Here is a 19,870-nt window from a genome sequence, read left to right as displayed (position 1 = left end):
CCGCGAGTGATTCTCTCACTCTTCTCACCCTGAGTGATTCTCTCACTCCTCTCACTCTTAGTGATTCTCTCACTCTTCTCATCCTGAGGGATTCTTTCACTCTTCTCACCCCGAGTGATTCTCTCACTCTTCTCACCCTGAGTGATTCTCTCACTCCTTTCAGCCCAAGTGATTCTCTCACTCCTCTCACCCTCACCAGAGCCCTCTGAACCCTCAGTCTGGACCAAACTGAGTCTAAGACTAAACATTATAAGACTTTACATTGTATCTTACAGTTCACCCGATTTTCTTCATTCTAGTTTCAGACTCAAAGGTGAATCTGCTTCATTGATTGATGGCTGAACTGAACAGTTGAAGCTGAGACGTCACATTGATGTTTCACAGTCAAACAAATCATCATCATCAGCATCATCATTATTATTAGCAGCAGCAGTAACAGCAGCAGTGACAGTAGCTGCACATGTGGAAACTAAATGCGGCAACACTGAATATTATGATGAAAATCAACCAGATCCACCGACTTTTACATCACTGACTTCCTGTCTGAACCATTCTACTTCCTGCTGATCCACCTGAAGACAGATAGATTCTTGAGTTGTTGGATTCACGTGGTTTAGGGTTAGTGAGAATTTTTTAGAGGGTTAGGCTTAGTTAGAGTTAGTTAGGGTTAGTTATCATTAATTAGAGTTAGTTAGGTTTAGTTAGAGTTAGGCTGTTGAGAGAGACCTGGACACCAGTCAAGACGTAACACCACTGCTCAGTACTGTCAGTACTGCACTTCATATCTGCTGCTGCTGCGATAACCTTCTATCACCATGCACACTGTGACCATGAGAGTGCCAGCGCCACCTACTGCAGTGGAGGTCACATTTCACTTTTTTCTCGTGCTGCAAGAAAATAAGGACTTTTTTTAAGTGAGCAAGTTGTACTTTGCCAAATTGTTTCAATTAAAGACTCGTTCATTGATCCGGACGATGATGATCGGCTGCTGATCACTGATTGATTACTGATCACCTTCACTGTGTTGATAAGCAGCAGAAAGAAGAGACAAGACTGTGGTTTACTTTTCGTTTAAAGAATTGTTTGAACTTTTTCGTTTTTGATTTGTAAAAAAATCTTTAAGAAATCTGTGCTTTTGAAAATAAATAAATAAATGAATTAATAAATCTGTCCTGATGTCGTTTATCTGGTGGATTCCTCTCAATTTTCACCAGAGTGTGTGTGTGTGTGTGTGTGTGTGTGTGTGTGTGTGTGTGTGTGTGTGTGTGTGTCCTGGTTGCCATGGAAACCATCTTCTTGGGTGGTTCCTGGTTTTAATCCTGAGAATTTAATCTAAAGAAACACTGAAACTGGTGGCGCCACCTGGAGGACAGCGAGAGAGAGAGAGAGAGAGAGAGAGAGAGAGAGAGAGAGAGAGAGAGAGATTGTGTGTGTGTGTGTGTGTGTGTGTGTGTGTGTGTGTGTGTGTGTGTGTGTTGGTGTGAGTCTCTCAGGTGTTTCTTCTCAACTCACCTGGACGTTTGGACCAATGAGAACCTTCCGCCTGGTGACATCATCAATCAGTGGCATTATTATCAGCTACTCAACCAACCAACAAACCAACCAATCAATCAATCAGCTGATCTCCCCAAACTCATTGACTACCTGAGAGCCACTTTAATGGAGAAGCAGCTGCTCTCTCTCTCTCTCTCTCTCTCTCTCTCTCTCTACCTCTCTCTCGCTGTCTCTCTCTCACTTTCCCTCCCTCTCTCTCCTTCTCTCTCTCCCTCCACTTTGATCGCCCTCTTCTTTTCTTCTCCTTCTTTGCTCTTTTTTTGCCTCTTTATTGCAGATAATTAATTCCGATCCCCATCAAAGAGGCTTCAGTGACCCCCCCTCCATCCCCCCCCCACCCTCCACTGGGGAATGAAAGGCCGCCGCATAAAGGGGCCGCGAGCGCCCCCCCTTCTGCTCCCCCCCAACATATGGTGCGTGTTACAGCAGCGGTCTGGGTGGCAGCAGGCTGGGAACCTGTGAGTGTGTGTGAGTGTGTGTGAGTGTGTGTGTTTCTCCGACTCTTCAACAATTAAAGCCTGAAGGTTATATTAGTTCAATCAAATGCCACGTGATTCGTCACATTATCATTATTATTATTATTATTATTATTATTATTATTATTTTAAGCAGTTCAATTATTGCTTCTCTCTCGCAGGTCATTGAACGCACCACCGCCGCAAACTCTTCATGACGAGAGAAGGAGAAGAAGAAATTAAACGAGGCTGAATTTCATCCGAATCATCGGGGTTTTTTTGTTTGCTTTTTTTAAATTGTTAGTAAATTTACAAACTTCATCTCTTATTTTTAAAATCATTTTCATCATTCAATAATTGATGCGACTGGAATCAAACTGCGGTCATTTATTTTTAGGGTTTGTGAAGTTTCTGATTTTGATCTGAAATATTTTGGATCAAATTAGACTTTTTATTTTTCTACAACAAACATATTTGTTATCATGTTGTTTCTATTTTTCTTTTTTCTTTATTTTTTTTATTTCATAAAAATATTTCACGAAGGTTTGAAGTGAAACGATTGAAATGATCTTAATTCATTCAATCAATCAACCAATTCAAATCAAACAAACCGATAATGTTTCCATCTGATAAATAATATTACTATTAATGTTAATATTATTAATATTAGTATTATTCTTATTAGATATTTTTAGTATTATTATTAGTTCCGAGTCTGCAGCGGCGTTTCGGATTTAATCCGCCGATCGTCTCCGCTCGGCGCAGTGATGCCTTCAGGGTCGCGACGGTTCAGAGGAGAAAAACGGTCAGAAGAAATCATCATCATCATCATCATCATTATTGTTATTATTATTATTATTATTATTATTATTATTATTATTATTATTATTATTATTACTCTTATTACTATTATTATTATCAATGATAATAATAATAATAATAATACTACTAGTAATAATACTAATAATAATAATAAATCTGTGGCAGTTCTCGCTGAAAAAGAAGAAAAAGAAAAATAAGGAGAAAAGAAGAAGGAAAAAGAAGAAGAAGAGACAACGGAGAAGAAGAAGAAGGAGACACAACGAAGAAGAAGAAGAAGAAGAAGAAGAAGAAGAAGAAGAAGAAGAAGAAGAAGAAGAGTCAATGAAGAGATAAAAGTGTATTTGGGTTTTTTTTTATTTAAAAACGGCAGAATAAGTTAAAAAGGAGAAGAAGAAAAAACATGCAGCAAAACAACAAACACAGCAATCTTCAAGGGGGGGGGGGGCATTCAGTTCATTTTTTCCCCCTAAAAAGACAAGCGAAGTGGAACTGATCCTTCATGCAGTGATGATCAATAACTGATCAACACACAAACACACAAACAGGAAGTGATGCTGCTTTTTTTCCAATCAGCCGCCGGATCAATCGATAATCATCAATCATCATTCATGACTTCAAGCCTCCAGTTTTTTGTTTTTTTTTCAGATTGTTCAACTGTTTCTTTCTGTGGAAAAAATCTGTTCAATAAATCTGGAAATTCATCAATGATTATCAATAATAATCATTATTTTGGATCAGATTCACTCTCATCATTCTTTCTCTTGTAAAAACCTTCAGATGAAGAGAATTTTTCTCATTGCGACACTTTTTTGAAAATAAAATAATAATTTCAGAAACTGATGATTCAGTTTGAAATCTGCCCGGAAACAGACGACTCACACACACACACACACACACACACACACACAGACACAGACACACAAAGCCTTTCATGTGTGTGTGGCCGTGCTAGAGGTCACGACCTCTCGAAGTCGGCAGAGGTCGTGGGAAAAATAAATAAAGGTGTCTGACGATCCCGATCAGACGGACCAATCAGAGGCTGGGAAAGACGTTACATCATCGGCGCTGACCTTTGACCTTTGCCGGGTCGACCTGTTGACCCAGAGACCAGAACCAGAAGGGGAGGTTGAGTCAGACTTGGAGGAGGTTCAGCTTCTGGTTCTAGTTCCAGTATCACAATCAGTTTCACACTCAGGTTCAGGTTCATGTTCAGGTTCAGGTTCAGGTTCTAGATCTGGATCTGGTTGGGTGCTGGTCCTGGATTGTTTGTAGTTCTGGTCCAATAGGACTGAGGGTTCCGGGGGAGGAAGGGTGAGGTCAGGGGGGTAGAGGGGATCTAGGATCTGGTTGTGGTTCTGGTCCAGGATGTGGTTGTGATCCTGGTCCAGTAGGACCCAGCTCCTGGTCCTGCGGAGCCACTAGGAGGAGGAGTTGAGCAGCGGTCGGGGCGTGTAGACTCCCTGGTAGTAGGAGGCTTCCAGGTCCAGGCCCCGCCCTCCCAGGCCCTCCAGGCCCCGCCCCCCCTCGTAGGCCCGCAGCTCCAGTCTGTGCGGCTGCTGCTGCTCCGTCGACATCATCAGGTTGTTGATGGAGAACGGGTGGTTGAAGGCGTAGTGGCCTTCGTGGGGGTTCAGCGGGAGGCCCTGGAGCAGGTGCTTGGGGTCCGAGGCCCCGCCCCCCGCCACCATGGCCCCGCCCCCCAGCACTGAGGCCCCGCCCGTTAGCATGGCCCCACCCCCCAGCGAGGCCCTGGAGGGGGGCAGGGTCTCCAGGTCGAGGCCCGAGACCTTGGTCGCTCCGGATCCGTCGCTGCCGCCGCCGCTCGGATCCAAGGCCCCGCCCCCTGCCAGCGAGGTGGCCCCACCCCCCGCCGTGGCCCCGCCCCCTCCCCCTGCCCCCGCCTCCTTGGACTTCCTGTCGCACTTGAAGCGTTTCTGACGCCGCAGGTAGCAGCCGTTCTCGAACATGTTTCCGGAGTCGGGGTGCAGCGTCCAGTAGGAGCCTTTGCCTGGCTTGTCGGGCGAGCGAGAGACCTTGACGAAGCAGTCGTTGAAGGAGAGCGAGTGGCGGATGGAGTTCTGCCAGCGCTGCTGGTGGTGCCGGTAGAAGGGGAACAGATCCTGGATCCACTGGTAGATCTGGGCCAGGGTCAACATGCGGCCCGGGGCCTGCTGGATGGCCATGGTGATGAGGGAGATGTAGGAGTAGGGCGGCTTGGCGTGGGGGAAGCTCCTCCGCAGGCCCTTGGGGTCCCGGCCCCCTCCAACCCCCCCGCCGACCCCCGCCATCCCCCCGCCGCCGCCCCGGTGGTGGCCCAAGCTGTGGTTACCACCGTAGACCACCGAGGGAACCGGCGGTGCTGGTGGGGGACTCAGGCTGCCGTAGGGGTTCAGGACCACTGAGGCCTGTTGGGCCGAGCCCAGACTGGTGGGGCTCAGACCCCCCATCCCTCCCACTCCCCCCAGACCCGACATGGCGCCGCACATCCCCCCTCCCCCCCCAACTGGACTCAGACCCGATCCGCCGTAGGCCACGTTGAAGGAGGTCGTGGTCCCGCCGCCGCCGCCGGACATGTAGCCTGACATGGAGCCCAGAGCTGGACCCCCCAAGCCGGGTCCTGGGTACATCTGTTGAGAAGGAACACAGAGAGTGAGACCAGGACCAGGGCCACCACACCTTGTTTATTAGACCAGTTCCATTAGACTGGCTCTATTTGATCAGGTCTACCAGACCACGTCCACCAGGACCAGATCAATACCATACCAGGTCTGTTAAACTGCGTCCACAGGATTGGATTTTCCAGGACCAGGTCCATTAGGTCTACCAGGACCACGTCTACCTGGACTAGGTCCATTAGACCAGGTCCTTTAAACCGGCTCTATTAGACCAGCTCTGTTAGACCAGGTCTACCAGTCGACCCGGTACTGGAAAACCTGGTCCTACCAGGACCACAGCTCGTAGACCTAATGGACCTAGTCCTACCAGAACCAAGTCTACCAGGACCTGGTCCACCAAGAGCAGGTCCATTAGACCGGGTCCATTAGACCAGGTTTATTAGACGGGCCAGGTCTACAAGGACCTGGTCCATCAGACCAGTTCAACAAAAGGTTCTGACGTGAGCGGTTCTGCATGGACCAGTGGTTCAGGGGGCAGAACCACAACCACAACCATATTTGCTTCTGATTGGGTTCCAGATCTTCATCAGATGTTTTGAATAAAAGTTGATATAAAATATAAATATTTTTCTATTCACTGTTTCAAGCAAATATTATTAACAACTAATTTTCAATTAATCTTTGTTAACTGGATTAATCGCTGCAACGTCATCAAAAAAAGATTTCATTCACTAATTATAGATCAGCAGTGTTGCAACACCCCATAATAATAATAATAATAATAATAATAATAATAATAATAATAATAATAATAATAATAATAAAAATGACTAATAATTAACACACAAATTAAATTCAATTGTAAATACCTATATGTGTATATTCATATGTATTTATACACGTAAATACTTTTAGTCAGGGAATTGACTTTTTTATTGTTCATTGTTAAAAAAAAAATTATATCAAACGAATCTGATGAAAACGAATCGAAATAATTCTCACTCGCTTCAAATCTCGAAAGTGTTTAATTTTTTGCTGTTAAAAAAAATAATAATAAAAGAATCATCAATCAAAGAATCTTTCATTTCTTCTGATTTATTGAAACTCCGCGCGACGCCGCTGCGCCTCTTTGATCCGACGGCAATTTGAAGCGGAAGTAGATTGAAAATGTGATTTATGGAAGATCAACGCCAGATTTTCGGTTCATTATCAGATGATTATCGGCCGATTATCAGATAATTATTAGCTGATTATAGGCAGATTATTAGTTGATTATTATCTGATTATCACATGATAATGAACGGAAAAGGAGGAGGATGTTTCTCTGCTGTGATCTATAACTTTATTTATCGAAAACATTTTTTTTTACAATCAAATGAAAAAAAATCAATGACAATATTTGCTATGATTCTCTTTTTATCACTGTTAATATTTATTATTCTTATTATTCTTATTCTTATTATTATTCTTATTCTTATTATTATTATTATTATTATCATCGCATTTGTTTTTTTTAAACATTTTCTAAGACCCTCGTGTTACCTTTTTATTCACTCTTTCTTGGTTTTGAAACATTTCAGCTGATTATTGTTTAATTTCCTCCGTTTATTGTTTCTGTTTAATTCTCTTATTTTGTCACAACTATCGAATTTAGTTAAATTTCATTATTTTTAAAAACAGAGTAAAAGTGAATAGAAAAAAATAATAAATACCGAGGAAAAAAATGATCTCCAAAGTCAAACTGGGAGAAAATCTCAGCAGCTCGTCGATGTTTGATTTATTTTTCTTTCTCTGTTTTTCGTCGCGAGTTTTCTGATCATTCGTTTCGTTTTTATTAATGTCATTAATGGTTAGTAATAACTAACATTGATGTCATTAATTTGACGCCACAGTTTTTGCTGCGTTTTTGCAACCACGTTTAATTTAACATTTTTTTTCTCCACTATTTTAACTTTGCTCCGTTTCATCTTCGGAACAAAAAACTAAATTCGGAGCCGATTTTTGTTTTTTTTGTTTTTTGTCTTATTTCTTTTCAAAAGTTATTGGGTTCGCCGAACGGAACGACGGGGGGCCAGAAACAAGACGAACTGACCTCGTCGCCGTAGTAGCCGCCCCATTCCGGCGCCTCGTGCCCTTCCATCTTCACTGCGCCGAGCATGACGGGAAAAACACCGCAGGAACCTCCGCCGCTTCCTGCTGCTGCCGAGCAAAGCCGAGCCGAGCCGAGCCGAACGGAGCCGAGCCGCGTGCAGTTGACCTGCGGACTGATGTGATTCTCCTCGCGCCGCAGGTCCAACCCCCAGATCTCATCTCCTCCTCCAGCAACCCCTCCACACCACCACCCCGCTCCCCCCTCACACACGCTGACACACACTGACACACACACACACACACACACACACACACACACACACTCACACTCACACTCACACACACACACACACACACACTCAGTTTTATTGGATGTCAGATGTGATGAAGATGATTTTCTTCTTCTTCATTCTGATGATTCGGTTCTCTCTTCTGCTCGCTGCAGTTAGTGAGTGAACAGCTGACGACAATATTGATCATATTGATCATGATGATGTCGTCATTAATAGTCAATGTGGAAATGTGTAACAGTGAGATGGGAAATGATCATGTGTAAAAACAGCAGCTCTATGATTCTTTTCAGGTGACTCGTGACTCATGACTCGGCTCTGAGGGATCAATCTATCCATCGGTGATGAATGACGGTGTGAATTTCCTCCCACAGGGCGGCGACACTTCCATCACCTGCCATCACTCACTTTGTCAAACTTCTCAAATCAACTGAAAAACTGAAAGAGAAAAAGAGAACCGGACCAGGAGAGCTAGACCAGAAGACTTGGACCATAAGAACTGCTCTGAACCAGAAGGCCATGGACCAGTAGAATTGGACCAGGAGAACTGGACCAGAAGACCAGGACCAGCAGGCCTGGACTAGAAGAACTGATCTGAATTAGAAGGCCTAGACCAGAAGAACTTGACGAGGAGAACTGGACCAGGACCAGCAGAACTGATTTGGACCAGGAGAACTGGAGCAGAGGACCTGGACCAGAAGAACTGGACTAGCAGAACTGGACCAGGAGAACTGATCTAGACCAGAAGAACTGACCCTGGCCCCACCCCTTTTACCTGACCTGTGCCCCCCCCCCTTCTTCCCAACTGAGAGACTCCAGGAGAGATAGGAAACAGGAAGGGAGGTTTCCAGGACCTGGTCCTGGTTCTGCTGCTGAGCTCAGTTGGTGCTGCGGGTGTCGAGAAGGTCCATGAAGTGGGCGGGGCCTAACACTAACCCCGCCCACTGACACTAGCCCCACAAACCGACAGTCTCAATGTGGTGGATAAATGAGATTCACAGCAGCAGGAGAAACACACAACAGGTGTGCGTGTGTGTGTGTGTGTGTGTGTGTGTGTGTGTCACCCTGTTATTAAAGTCGTGTTGGCTGCTTGTTTTCCTCCTGAACTCTTCAACTCTGTCTTACCTTGTCCACACACACACACACGCACACACACACACGCACAGGTGGGTGAGGTCCCCCTCACTTTAACATCAGATCACGTGACCTTCCAGTTCACGCTCACCTCAGTTTGAACTACATTACCCACAATGCTCAGCTCGCCTCCTGGTCTCTGATCGATCAGCTTCATCATATTGATGCCGCAGTGAGCGCCCCCCCCCCTGCTGGTCACTCTGAAAACTGCAGCTGTGGCGGCTGCTGGTGAAAGAAGAGAAGAATGGAAGTGAAGAATGACTCACCTTCTGGAGGAGGAAAAGGAGGAGGAGGAGGAGAAGGTGAAGGAGAAGGAGGTGGAAGAAGCTGGCAGGGTTTGAAAACGGGGGGGAAGTTTTACCTCCTTCGTTCAATAGGAATTAGAGACAACGGCACCACCTGGTGGACAGAAGAGAGTGGAACCTCAACTAGAGGACTGGAGAGAAAATGTGGAAACAAGATCAAGACAGAAAGAGGAAATAGGAAAGAAAGAGGAAAAAAGAGGGGGAAAGAAAAAAGCAACAAACAAACAAACAAAAAAAAGAAAAGAAAGAAAAAAAGAAATTAGAAAAGTAGTAGAAGAAGAAGGTTGGGTCCTGACAGTGGAGGGCTGCAGCCAGACCCCTCTCCATTCAGGAGTCTGTTCACTGATAAGTCAAGTTCACCGCCGGGTCTTTGGAGATGTGGTCGAGCTCACCGTGTGAGATATGTGATTATATTATTATTATTATATTTATTTATTTCCAGTTGCTTTGCCCCCCCGCCCTCCAGATGATCGGTCTTCAACACATTTGTATGTCACGGTTGAAATTATTTTACAAACGCAGTCATTGACATTGATCTAAAAATGCATCAACACAATTTTCAACCACACGTTTTATTTTATTATTATTATTATTATTATTATTATTATTATTATTATTATTATTATTATTATTATTATTATTATTGTTTTTTTTTTTTTTTTTTTTTTTCCCTAAACAGAAATTCCTAGACTGCAGGCGTATGGCAAGATTCAAATGAAGACCACTGAAACTAGCGGCGGGGGCGCTAACTCAGAGGCAGAGTTCCTGGACGGGGAAGAAGAAGAAGAAGAAGACAAATAGCGGAAGCGGAAATGACATCATTTTGTTTTGAAAGAGGGAAATTTAAACTTCGACAGTATCTCATAAATGCAAACAAAAGCAATCAATTAGACTTCAGGAAAATGGTCGTCATTTGACACACATCGATCCTGAATGTAAAGTAAGTTTCTTTAGTGCTTTTTTTCCACCCACAAAATGAAACTCCGTCGAAGATTAACGCGAGAGTTGTTCTACGCGGGACTCTCAACGTCCACAATGAACTGCTGACATTTAACGTAACTTTCACACCTTTCAGTTTCACACAGCTATGACCTATTACGTAAAATAAATTTAAAAAAATGACATATGGGTGTTGCAAGACATTCCTCCGTGCATAGAATTGCGGTAGAGAGAAATGCTGCCTTTTGATTGGCCTTTCTCTAGGTTCGTTCCTCTCATTTAGTCTGTAGCAAAATCTTACAAACTGCCTCGAAAGACGATTTGTTGTTGTATAATTAACCGAGCGGTCCATATTTAACAGAGCATGTTTGTTTTTTTTGCAGATAATTCTGCCGTGCGTTTTGCCTCCTGACAGAATGAAGAGAAGGAGGAGCACGTTATGTGTTGGAGAGCCCTGCATCCCGGAGGACTGTGAGTCATCTGCCCGTGCACACCTTTCACTTTAATACTGGTCAGAATATACAAATTCAGACCAGCCTGCTTTTCAATACACCGTTAATAAAAAGCGATCAGCAGTGTGTAACAATCATATTGTTATCCTAATGTTTGACACAAATTAAGAAATACAGCACAACTTAAACTAAGAATCCAAATAACTGGATATTAAGACGAGGAAAGCGCGTAATATGATGTGTATGTGAAGGTTCTCAGTCATCCAGGAGGTCATCTTATTAGTGCAGAAGGGTTCAGTTGAGTCAACTGTGCTGGTTTTGCATGAAGATGTTTCACCTCTGTTAAATCAACCAACTGAACTAAAGGGAAGGGAGGGAGGATCTGCAGCCAACAGCCACCAGACCTCAGCAACAAAAGGAAGAACATTGTTCTCCTTTATGTCGGAGGCCTTTCAGAAAAACTAAGGAGAGCACCACAGCCTGGTTGACTTCACACCTGGTTAGACAAAGGCTGCTCCAAAACACCAAGTGGTATATGCAGTTCACTGCAGTGAGGAGGACTGCCCTGATCTCCATCTGAGGGAGGGAGACCTTCAACCAGCCACATACAGTACAGTGCAGCCTTCTGGACTCGACCCTGACCAATAGGAACGCCCAACAGCCTGCGAATCTCCATCCTGGCACTCAAATACATGGGACTCTCCAGCCTTTGTTTTTAGAACTGAAGAAGCCTCTTGGATGAGAGGTGAAACCTCTTCAAGAGGGCAAAACCAGAACAGTTGACTTGGCGTAACCCCTGTGCACATCCTATGGTTAGGCTGCAGGTTTACATTAAAACTGTGTGCGTCCAGGCTGCGCTCTGTGCCGGTCCAGTGCTGACGACCCGGCCATGTTTGGAGAAAAGGTTGCAATCAAAGACCACCGCATGTCTGTGCACTACTTCTGTTTGGTAAGAAAACGCCAATGTTGTCATTTGTCTATTTTATTTTATCGTCTGTGTCCATTTACTTCCCTGAGTGAGGAAATCCATATTTTCCTCCTATGCATTCATTTTGCTTGCTCCAGGTTTCAATGTGTGGCCAAAAAAAAAACCACACCTGGAAATCAGATCTTTGTTTCTCCTCCAAAAGCCACGACAACCCAGTGTGGCCTCCTTCGCACCACCTGAGGCTTCCCAGTTTTTGCAGTGCATCTTTTTTTCCTTCTTACGATAACAAAAAGTTCCACATAAGTTATATAAGAGCTGCTATTCCTTGCACAATGTTGTTTTCCAGCTGACATCCAGTGGAATTTACCAGCGAGGAGAGGAGAGCGAGGGCGTCTTCGGGTTTCTGGTGGATGACATCAAGCAGGAGGTCCGGCGCTCGTCTCGACTGGTGAGGACGCCCGCAGTGTGACAAGAAAAAGCAACAACGCCTTCTGAATTGATTAACGGACTCGGTGTGCTGCGTGTTCCAGGTTTGTTCGCACTGCAAAAAGAAGGGAGCCTGCGTCGGCTGCTGCGTCAAAAGTTGTCGGAAGAAGATTCACTTTGCGTGCAGCAGGGGGGAGCGGTTCCTCTGCCAGTTCACTGGGCTCTTCCCGTAAGTGTTCATGCTTGCATCTCTGCACGCACACGCACACGCACACACACACACACACACAGACCACAGAGTTCTCGCAGACCAAGGACCACTTCTACTCCCGCCAGTTCTCCTCAAGTTATGATTGTGATGAAGACGATGTCGTGTGTGAAGTTCTATTAGTGAGCCAAAGCCTAGAACAGTGATAAGAGAGTGGTTTCCATTCCTCATTTTGGTTGTGAAGAAAGACTAATGGACCTGCTGTACGTGTGTCCAGGTCGTACTGTTGTGATCACAGTCCCACTCAGTCCATGAGTGTGAGCTCAGAGCTCAGCCTGCCTCAGTCCTGCTCCATCTGCCTGGATTCCATCGAGCCGCTCCTCTGCTACTCCGTCCTCAAGTGTCCATCCTGCCACGCCAGCTGGTTCCACAGAGAATGTGTGCAGGTGTAGTATTTTTTTATTTAATTTATTTCATTCTTTTTATTCAGCATCAACAATATGGAACATATATATACAGGTAGTACCCGAAAAATGAGAATATCAAGTAAAAGTTGTTTTATTTTGGCAATTTAACATAAAAGATGAAAGCAACACATTGTATTGACCCATTCCACGCAAATTGACATCTCAAGCAGTTCCTTGTTGTAACTTCGCTGATTCAGATTTTCAGTTTATTAAAACCACAAACTCAGAAAATTATTATAAAATTTGAGGGTTTTTTTTTAAGCTGCAAGACCTGATCAGCAAAATGCAAACGAAATAAAAACTTGAAATATATTGATTTGGTGTCTGCTGGAGCCTCTCCCAGCTGTCTTAGGGCGAAGGCAGGGGACACCCTGGACAAGTCGCCAGTTCATCGCAGGGAAAAGACAGCAGAAACAGACAACCATTCACACTCACATGCACACCTACGGACAATTTAGAATGTTCAATTGACCTCACATGCATGTTTTTGGAGTGTGGGAGGAAGCCGGAGAACCCGGAGAGAACCCACGCAGACACATGGAGAACATGCAAACTCCACACAGAAAGGTCGCAGGCCCGGAATCGAACCCACAACCTTCTTGCTGTGAGGCAGCAGCGCTAACCACAGCGCCACTGTGTCGCCCGCCTTTTAAGTTGAATTGCAGAAATACAACAACCTTTTCAGGATATTCTGGGTAGTACCTGTATGTATACAGGTGTTACAATACTTATGTTTGTATTTTGACACCCCCCCCCACCCACAAGAACATGTTGCACACCAATCGAGAAGGAATGTATGATTAAATGAGATAAATATGAAAAAAGAAAAGGAAAAAAAGAAGGAAAGGCAAAAAAAAGAAATATAAATAGAGGAAGCAAACATTTGCCTGAGCTCGTCAAGACAGAGGCTGTGCACTAAAACAGATGTGGTTAACATGGAATTCAATAATAAACATAAATGGGTGTCCAGTGGGTGCATTCTTGAGTTTCAGAAGATGTTTCAAAACCGCATCCCAGACAGAGAATAATTTTTCCTTGGATCCTCAGAGAGTGTATTTTATTTTTTCCAATTGATTGAATTGTGTCAAGTCACTAAACCACAAAGAAACCTTAGGAGGATTTTTAGATTTCCAATGTAATAATATAATATTCTTCTACGTGCAAGCAGTGTCGTAAAAAAGCAATTATGTTTTTGGAACTTTTCCTTAATGTTGTGGTATCGTCTACCTGCGATACCAACACCTCCTGTAGTGTTTACTCTTCTTAGGTTTATCTTGTACTTTTCGGAAATCAAACCAAAGACCTGCAAAGCAAATCTTTCTTCTATACACGTTGAATAGTTTCTCTCACCGGATGTTTGGATGTGTTTATTGTGCTGCAGTTTAAATCTGTGTGTTTTTGTCCATCAGCGCCAGGCCCACAGCGCCGGCCTCTTCTTCTTCAGATGCACTCTGTGCAACAACAAGGAGAACTTCCAGGAGGAGATGTTACGGATGGGAATCTACATCCCAGAGAGGTAAAGCAAGAGCCACCGTGCGACTGAAGCTTCCTAGCGTGTTTGTCTGCTGCTGCTGAAAGGCACTGACAGCTTTTCCTCTCTCTCTCTCACTCTCATATGATGGTGTCTGCAGAGATGCTTCATGGGAGTTGGAGCCCAACGCCTACTCAGAGCTGCTGGAGGTTTATAGAAACTGCGACGCCGTCACCTGCCTGTGCAACCAAGGACGCTCGCACGCTCCAAAGACCGGGTACAATACTCGCTGTCACCGATGTCACCTTTGACACATCTATCTATCTATCTATCTATCTATCTATCTATCTATCTATCTATCTATCCATCCCAAAGGGAAGTTCACTGCTCACTGGCACACACCCAGAGTCACAGCTAAGAAATACAATAAAAAGTTCAGTGCAATGACAAAAGAAAGAAAAAAAAAAAAGAGAGAGAAGAAAAGATTACCATAAAAAGACACAATAAAAACCACAGTTAGTGCATATACAAGTGTGTACTGTATATGCACTGTGTATATATTTGTTGTTTTTTTTCCCCCAGCTGGTTTAGGATCCTTCGCTGCTGCCTTTGTGGCTCCAAAGGGACTCACAGGAAATGCTCGGGCTTGAAGTCCAACACCAGAGACTGGGCCTGCAGCGACTGCAAGAAGTCCACAGATGGCAGAGGTCTGTTCAGTTTCACCCTCCCATCATCTTCCATCCATCTTCAGTCTAATGAACGAGCCAATGGAGTGGGTTTGCAGCAAACACCATTTAACCTGTGTGTGTGTGTGTGTGTGTGTGTGTGTGTGTGTGTGTGTGTGTGTGTGTGTGTGTGTGTGTGTGTGTGTGTGTGTGTGTGTGTGTGTGTGTGTGTGTGTGTGTGTGTGTGTGTGTGTGTGTGTGTGTGTGTTCCTCTCAGCCTCCCTGGTTGCGTCTCCTCAGGTAACTCAGAGGAGGAGTCTTCTTTCCAAACGCCACCTGTCCCCTCTTCAAACCAGCGTCACTACAAAGAGGTACAGTATGGTACAGTGTATACCATGTGTATACCATGAGTAAGGGGAGGGGGGTCGGAGGGGGGCTCTCAGTACTATAAATAAGCTCACCAATGAAGAGTAATCTGCCTTTCATCTTGTGCACTTTATACATATACAGTATACAGCACATGGCCTGTTTTTCATATGTGTGCAGACTTGGTCAGGTCCACTGATTAACTGAGGTGACTGAGATGAAGGACACATTGATTGTGTTTTTCCTTTGTTTTGTTTTTTATCTGCTTTATAATCTTTGTTTGCTTTTTATTCACGATTGAGTGCCATTTTGATTCATGTTTATTGTGTACGTCAAGTTCTTGGTTGGTAGTCCAGGAAGAGTGCTTGCAGCTCTGCTGCAGCCAGTGAGGATCCTCATGTAGATATTGCTGCAATATGGATTATCAGTTTTTCTCCCAGTGTGTTTTCCCATCAACACTCATCACGTGGTTGCCTGCTGCCTCTGCAAGTCGAGTGCAGCAGTGCAGCAGCGCAGTGGTGCATCTGATTCCACTGACTGGGAGGTCCTTGACTTCTCTTCTCCTCAGGCCTTCGCTGCCTCTGGGCTCCAGGTCGCCACAGGAGCTCCTGCAGAATCTGCTCCCTCAGCTTCTTCCCCTCAGCGTGCAGGTGCAGCTGGGGGTGGGGGCAGGGGGGGAGGAGGCTCTGGCTGCTGGATTGGAGCTGGTCAGGAGGCCAGACTTTGACCCCACACACACTCTGACTGTCAGGTAATGGAGAGGACAGCCTGCAGCTTCGTCCTCCTGCTCCCGTTCCGCTCTCTGACGGCTGCCTCTCGCTCCTGAGCAGGTTCAAGGACAGCCAGGGGAGCTTGTACCCCAGCAGCCTCCTGCATGAGGACGCTGCCAGGCAGAACTTCCTGAGGAAGCTGATGCAGCAGATCCAGGAGTCGCTGGTGTTTGAGGGTCCCAATGGATCCAAAAACCTCTCTCTCAACTCCAAGGGTACGAGCCCAAACCATCCAGCAGAAAATACATTTATTCCCTCTCAATTCCTCTGGAAATGTCTGAAATGTTTTTTTTTTTAAAAAAAGATTAATATTTGCTGTCCCACTTTTACCCCCCCAATTTTAGGTTTTTCCAAATCAATCCACTGCTTGTTTTTCATTTAATGCTTTTTGTATTTTGTTATTTCTTGTTATGATGCTTTGTATCTGAGCTTCTCTGTGTGTCTGCAGCAGCAGGAAGGAGGTGAAGTCACTTGACTCTAACGTCCTGTGCTTGTGTGTGCAGCTCTGCACGAGGACCTGTACTTCGACGTGGGCTGCCTGCTGGCTCTCTCCCTGGTCCACGGCGGTCCTCCGCTGGGCTTCTTCTCCCCCGCCCTCTACCAGTGCCTCTTCAACTACCCGGCCAACCAGCCGCTCAGCGTCACGCACATGACCCCCGGCACGCACTTCACCCATCAAGTCGACAAGGTAAGCACAGGTCAGCTGGTCGGTGGCGAGCAGAGCCACAGCGGCGACCGCCCGACTGACCCACGGCCCGAACCCTCAGATCGTGGAGGCGAAGTCGCTGTCCGAGCTGAAGGAAGTGACGGCGGCCAGTGGGCAGTACCTGGAGCTGGCCGGCTGCAGCAGAGTCATCGACTGCCTGCAAGACAAGGAGGCCCTGGTGGAGGATCTGGTCAACTTCAGTTTGATCACCAGAATGCAGCTCCCACTGCAGAGGTAGACATCCTGCTTCTTTCATCCTGCAGGCCAGGGCAGTAGGAAAACTCTCCAGGCAATAAAACCTCCACTTGGAAAAACCTCCGAAATATGGCTCAAAGGTTTTGATGCTCTCATCAGGTGGTTTATCAAACGCCTGCAAATCACAACTGTACTTTGTTGAAATTTTTTAAAATATCGCTTTTATTTTGTGATAAAACTGTGATGGCAACGCAGCTGCTGACTCTTCAGCTGCACTTAAACGCTTGAGCTCGACAATGCTGTCAAAATAAAAGCTGCACGTGCTCATGTTCCAGGTTTCGGGAGGGTCTGCAGACGTTGGGGGTCTTTGAACAGGTAGTCGAGGTTGCCGTTATTTCACAAACACTTTGTGATTGTGGGGGTGTCGCCGCAGCTCAAACTCCCTCTGGTCCAACTCCAGGTGCAGCTCTTCCCGTCGGCCTTTTTCAGCATCTTCTGCGAGCCGCCCGCTCAGCTCACGGCCCAGGCGGTCAGCCGCCTCTTCACCATCAGCTTCTCAGAGCAGGACCACGTGGCCGACAGAGAGCTGCCCGTCATCACCTTCTGGAGGCACTTCCTGCTAGAGTGCGAAGGTAGTGAGCTCGCACCATCACAACACTTCACACCGTCTCACCACTTCAGTCCTCTCCTTCCATTTGCATCTTGTTTTATTGACCATCTCAACCAGGGGTGTCAAACTCATTTTGGTTCACGGGCCACAGAGAGGAAAATCTCTTCCCCAGCGGCCCGGACCGCTAAAATCATGGTGTGGGAATAATAACAAAAATAACAACAACTTCCAGTTGTTTTCTCTCTTTTACTTTGTTTGTGTTCTTTGAGCACTCTGCACTCTGCATCAGTGCTGCCAACTCCTCAGTAAGGAAAGTCACGATTGGCTGTCCTGAAAGTCGCTAGAAGCCGCCAAATGACCTCACCGTCTAATTTACATAATTGACGATTTGCACGTGATGACACCAGGGAAAGTCGCTAGAGTTGTCGGAAGTCGCTTTTGATAATAAAAAAAAAAAGGTCGCCATGGGGAGAATAGCGACTTTTTGGGGGAGAAAGTCTTCAAGTTGGCAACACTGTTCTGCATCAGCTTTGTCTGTTTCGACAGAGACGTTCTGAGGCACTGAGGGCAGCCAATAGGAGGCGTGAGTGGATGTACTTGTGGCGATTTGCTCAGCCCCAGTATTGAGTTTGTTTGCGATGCAGAAACGATATTGCGACACCAAGTGGACACATTTAGAACAGCACTTTCTTTCATTGAAAAATTGCAGTTTTTACATTTTGCAAAATCATCTCGGGGACCGGAAAAAAAACACTTTGCGGGCCCGATCCGGCCCACGGGCCATATGTTTGACACCCCTGATCTAAACGGTGAAACTGCCTCACTGAAGAATGCGTCTGCTCCTCAGTGGGTCGGAGCTCCATCTCCCTGCAGGACCTGCTCTGCTTCGCCACCGGTTCCCAGGGGCCGCCGGCCGCCGGCTTCCTGCCAGCGCCCTTCATCTCCTTCCTGCACACCGTGGCCTCCTGCACCACAGGAGAGCAGCAGGAGGTGGAGGCGGTGGATGAGGGGCTCTTTCCCCAGAGGGAGCCCAGCTCCAAGCACCTCCTCCTGCCTGTCACCTCCTCCTACCCAGCATTCAAAAGCTCAATGGAGCAGGCCATCAGCCACCACGTGCACCTCCTCCCCACAGACGGATAGAGGAGATTTTTCTTGTTGTTGTCGTTGTTGTTGTTTGTATCTTTTTTATATTTTCCTTTAAGCCCTTTTTAAATAATTGTCTTGTGAGCTTGGGGGCTTTTTTTTTTCTTCTTCTTGCCGTTCATTGTTATACATGTTTTATATCTTTGTGTAGTTTGTGATGAAGCGTGTGGTCACATGTTCTGAAACACAGCGGGTGTATTGTTACATTCCCCTCACACAACGACAGGTGGGTCGACGTCTTCAGCATCTCCACAGGTCGACCGCCAGCTGTTGCTCTTCCTGTTGTTGGAAGGGTCGTGCCCACTATTGTCTGAGGATGGAGGAGGTGATTCGTCCCCCACAATATGCACCCCACCGGTGCCCTGGACTTCAGCCCGGTGCTCGGTGAACACTAGTAGACGAGCCAGAGTTCTGACGGAATTCAGTTTTTGTTTTTGTTTTTTTCGGTCCATCATAGCGGTGCTCTTTGTTTCTTTTTTTTCACTTTATCTTTATACGCTGCTTTGAATTTATGTTGCTGTTGTACAGAGAATGATTCTTAGTCGCAGTTCTTTCTCATCTGTGTATTTTTTTTTTTTTTTTGTCTCGTTCTTCGGTTTTATTGCATTTTTCTTCTGGAGAAAAGAATGTTTTCTCACTTTCTCCCGTCTTTATCCGTGATTCATCTCATAGAGAGAAAAATAATTCTTGCTTGAGTGATTCTGCTATTCAAACTTTTATCAAAGATCACCTCTTGAAATTCAGTCATTTTGCATTTTAGGAGTATTTCGCACTTTTCAATGCTATTTCAAGATTTTTTTTCATGTTACCCAATGTGCCAATGTTTATATTTTCTTTGCTTTGCTGGTTATTTATCTGATTGTTTTCCTTCTAGTGTGTTGCATGTGGAAGATCATCATAGATCATAAATGCTGAACCCAAACACCTGATTTGCCTTCAATGTTTTCAGTACCTTTGTCTGCTGTGCTCATTCTTTCATTTTAAATCGGCAAATACAACAAAAGTTGTAACATCAAACGACCTTTGGGCCAAATCCAAACGGAAGGTTCTGGTTGTTTTTCACCATAACAAGATATCAGATCATAATCTTTCATCAAATCTTTATGTTCTAATCAAAACTGAGTTCCGACTTTGTTGTTTTTGGTAAATATAACGAAGAATACACTCTTGGGTGAACCGATCTGAAAAATAGACGGATATGAATGGATATGAATGGGTAATATGGGTCACACACACACACACACACACGTATACTTAT

The 19,870-nt window shown here is 45.3% G+C and overlaps 2 protein-coding genes across 2 annotated transcripts; one reads left to right on the top strand and one right to left on the bottom strand.

Annotated features, from left to right (window-relative positions):
* Positions 1 to 4,249: 4,249 nt before the first annotated feature.
* Positions 4,250 to 7,740, bottom strand: LOC142888925 (hepatocyte nuclear factor 3-alpha-like). The gene is made up of 2 exons (XM_076027433.1): positions 7,539 to 7,740; positions 4,250 to 5,458 (listed from the first exon to the last, which is right to left on the bottom strand). The coding sequence occupies exons 1-2, from the start codon at positions 7,602 to 7,604 to the stop codon at positions 4,250 to 4,252; spliced, it is 1,275 nt and encodes a 424-aa protein (XP_075883548.1). The 5' UTR covers positions 7,605 to 7,740.
* Positions 7,741 to 10,055: 2,315 nt separating this feature from the next.
* Positions 10,056 to 19,541, top strand: g2e3 (G2/M-phase specific E3 ubiquitin protein ligase). Its single transcript, XM_076027731.1, has 17 exons — positions 10,056 to 10,206; positions 10,621 to 10,676; positions 11,509 to 11,606; positions 11,932 to 12,033; positions 12,116 to 12,240; positions 12,497 to 12,665; positions 14,096 to 14,202; positions 14,318 to 14,434; positions 14,740 to 14,864; positions 15,100 to 15,193; positions 15,757 to 15,939; positions 16,019 to 16,173; positions 16,462 to 16,646; positions 16,726 to 16,898; positions 17,195 to 17,234; positions 17,320 to 17,491; positions 18,317 to 19,541. The coding sequence occupies exons 2-17, from the start codon at positions 10,622 to 10,624 to the stop codon at positions 18,607 to 18,609; spliced, it is 2,193 nt and encodes a 730-aa protein (XP_075883846.1). The 5' UTR covers positions 10,056 to 10,206; position 10,621; the 3' UTR covers positions 18,610 to 19,541.
* Positions 19,542 to 19,870: the final 329 nt, after the last annotated feature.

This window comes from Nelusetta ayraudi, unplaced genomic scaffold (genome assembly GCF_046127955.1).
Source record: "Nelusetta ayraudi isolate G7.1 ecotype Tasmania unplaced genomic scaffold, CSIRO-AGI_Nayr_v1 ptg000021l, whole genome shotgun sequence".
In the NCBI taxonomy this organism is placed as follows: domain Eukaryota; kingdom Metazoa; phylum Chordata; class Actinopteri; order Tetraodontiformes; family Monacanthidae; genus Nelusetta; species Nelusetta ayraudi.
Note: the sequence above shows the minus strand (reverse complement) of the source record. Positions and strands in the feature narration are given on the sequence as shown.

Excerpts from the sequence above, each read along its gene's own strand:
- LOC142888925 (XM_076027433.1), bottom strand. The coding sequence starts at position 7,604 with ATGCTCGGCGCAGTGAAGATGGAAGGGCACGAGGCGCCGGAATGGGGC. Across the intron at positions 5,459-7,538 it reads GCGGCTACTACGGCGACGAG|ATGTACCCAGGACCCGGCTT; the intron begins GTCAGTTCGTCT and ends CCTTCTCAACAG.
- g2e3 (XM_076027731.1), top strand. The coding sequence starts at position 10,622 with ATGAAGAGAAGGAGGAGCACGTTATGTGTTGGAGAGCCCTGCATCCCG. Across the intron at positions 12,034-12,115 it reads TCCGGCGCTCGTCTCGACTG|GTTTGTTCGCACTGCAAAAA; the intron begins GTGAGGACGCCC and ends TGCGTGTTCCAG. Across the intron at positions 12,241-12,496 it reads CAGTTCACTGGGCTCTTCCC|GTCGTACTGTTGTGATCACA; the intron begins GTAAGTGTTCAT and ends ACGTGTGTCCAG.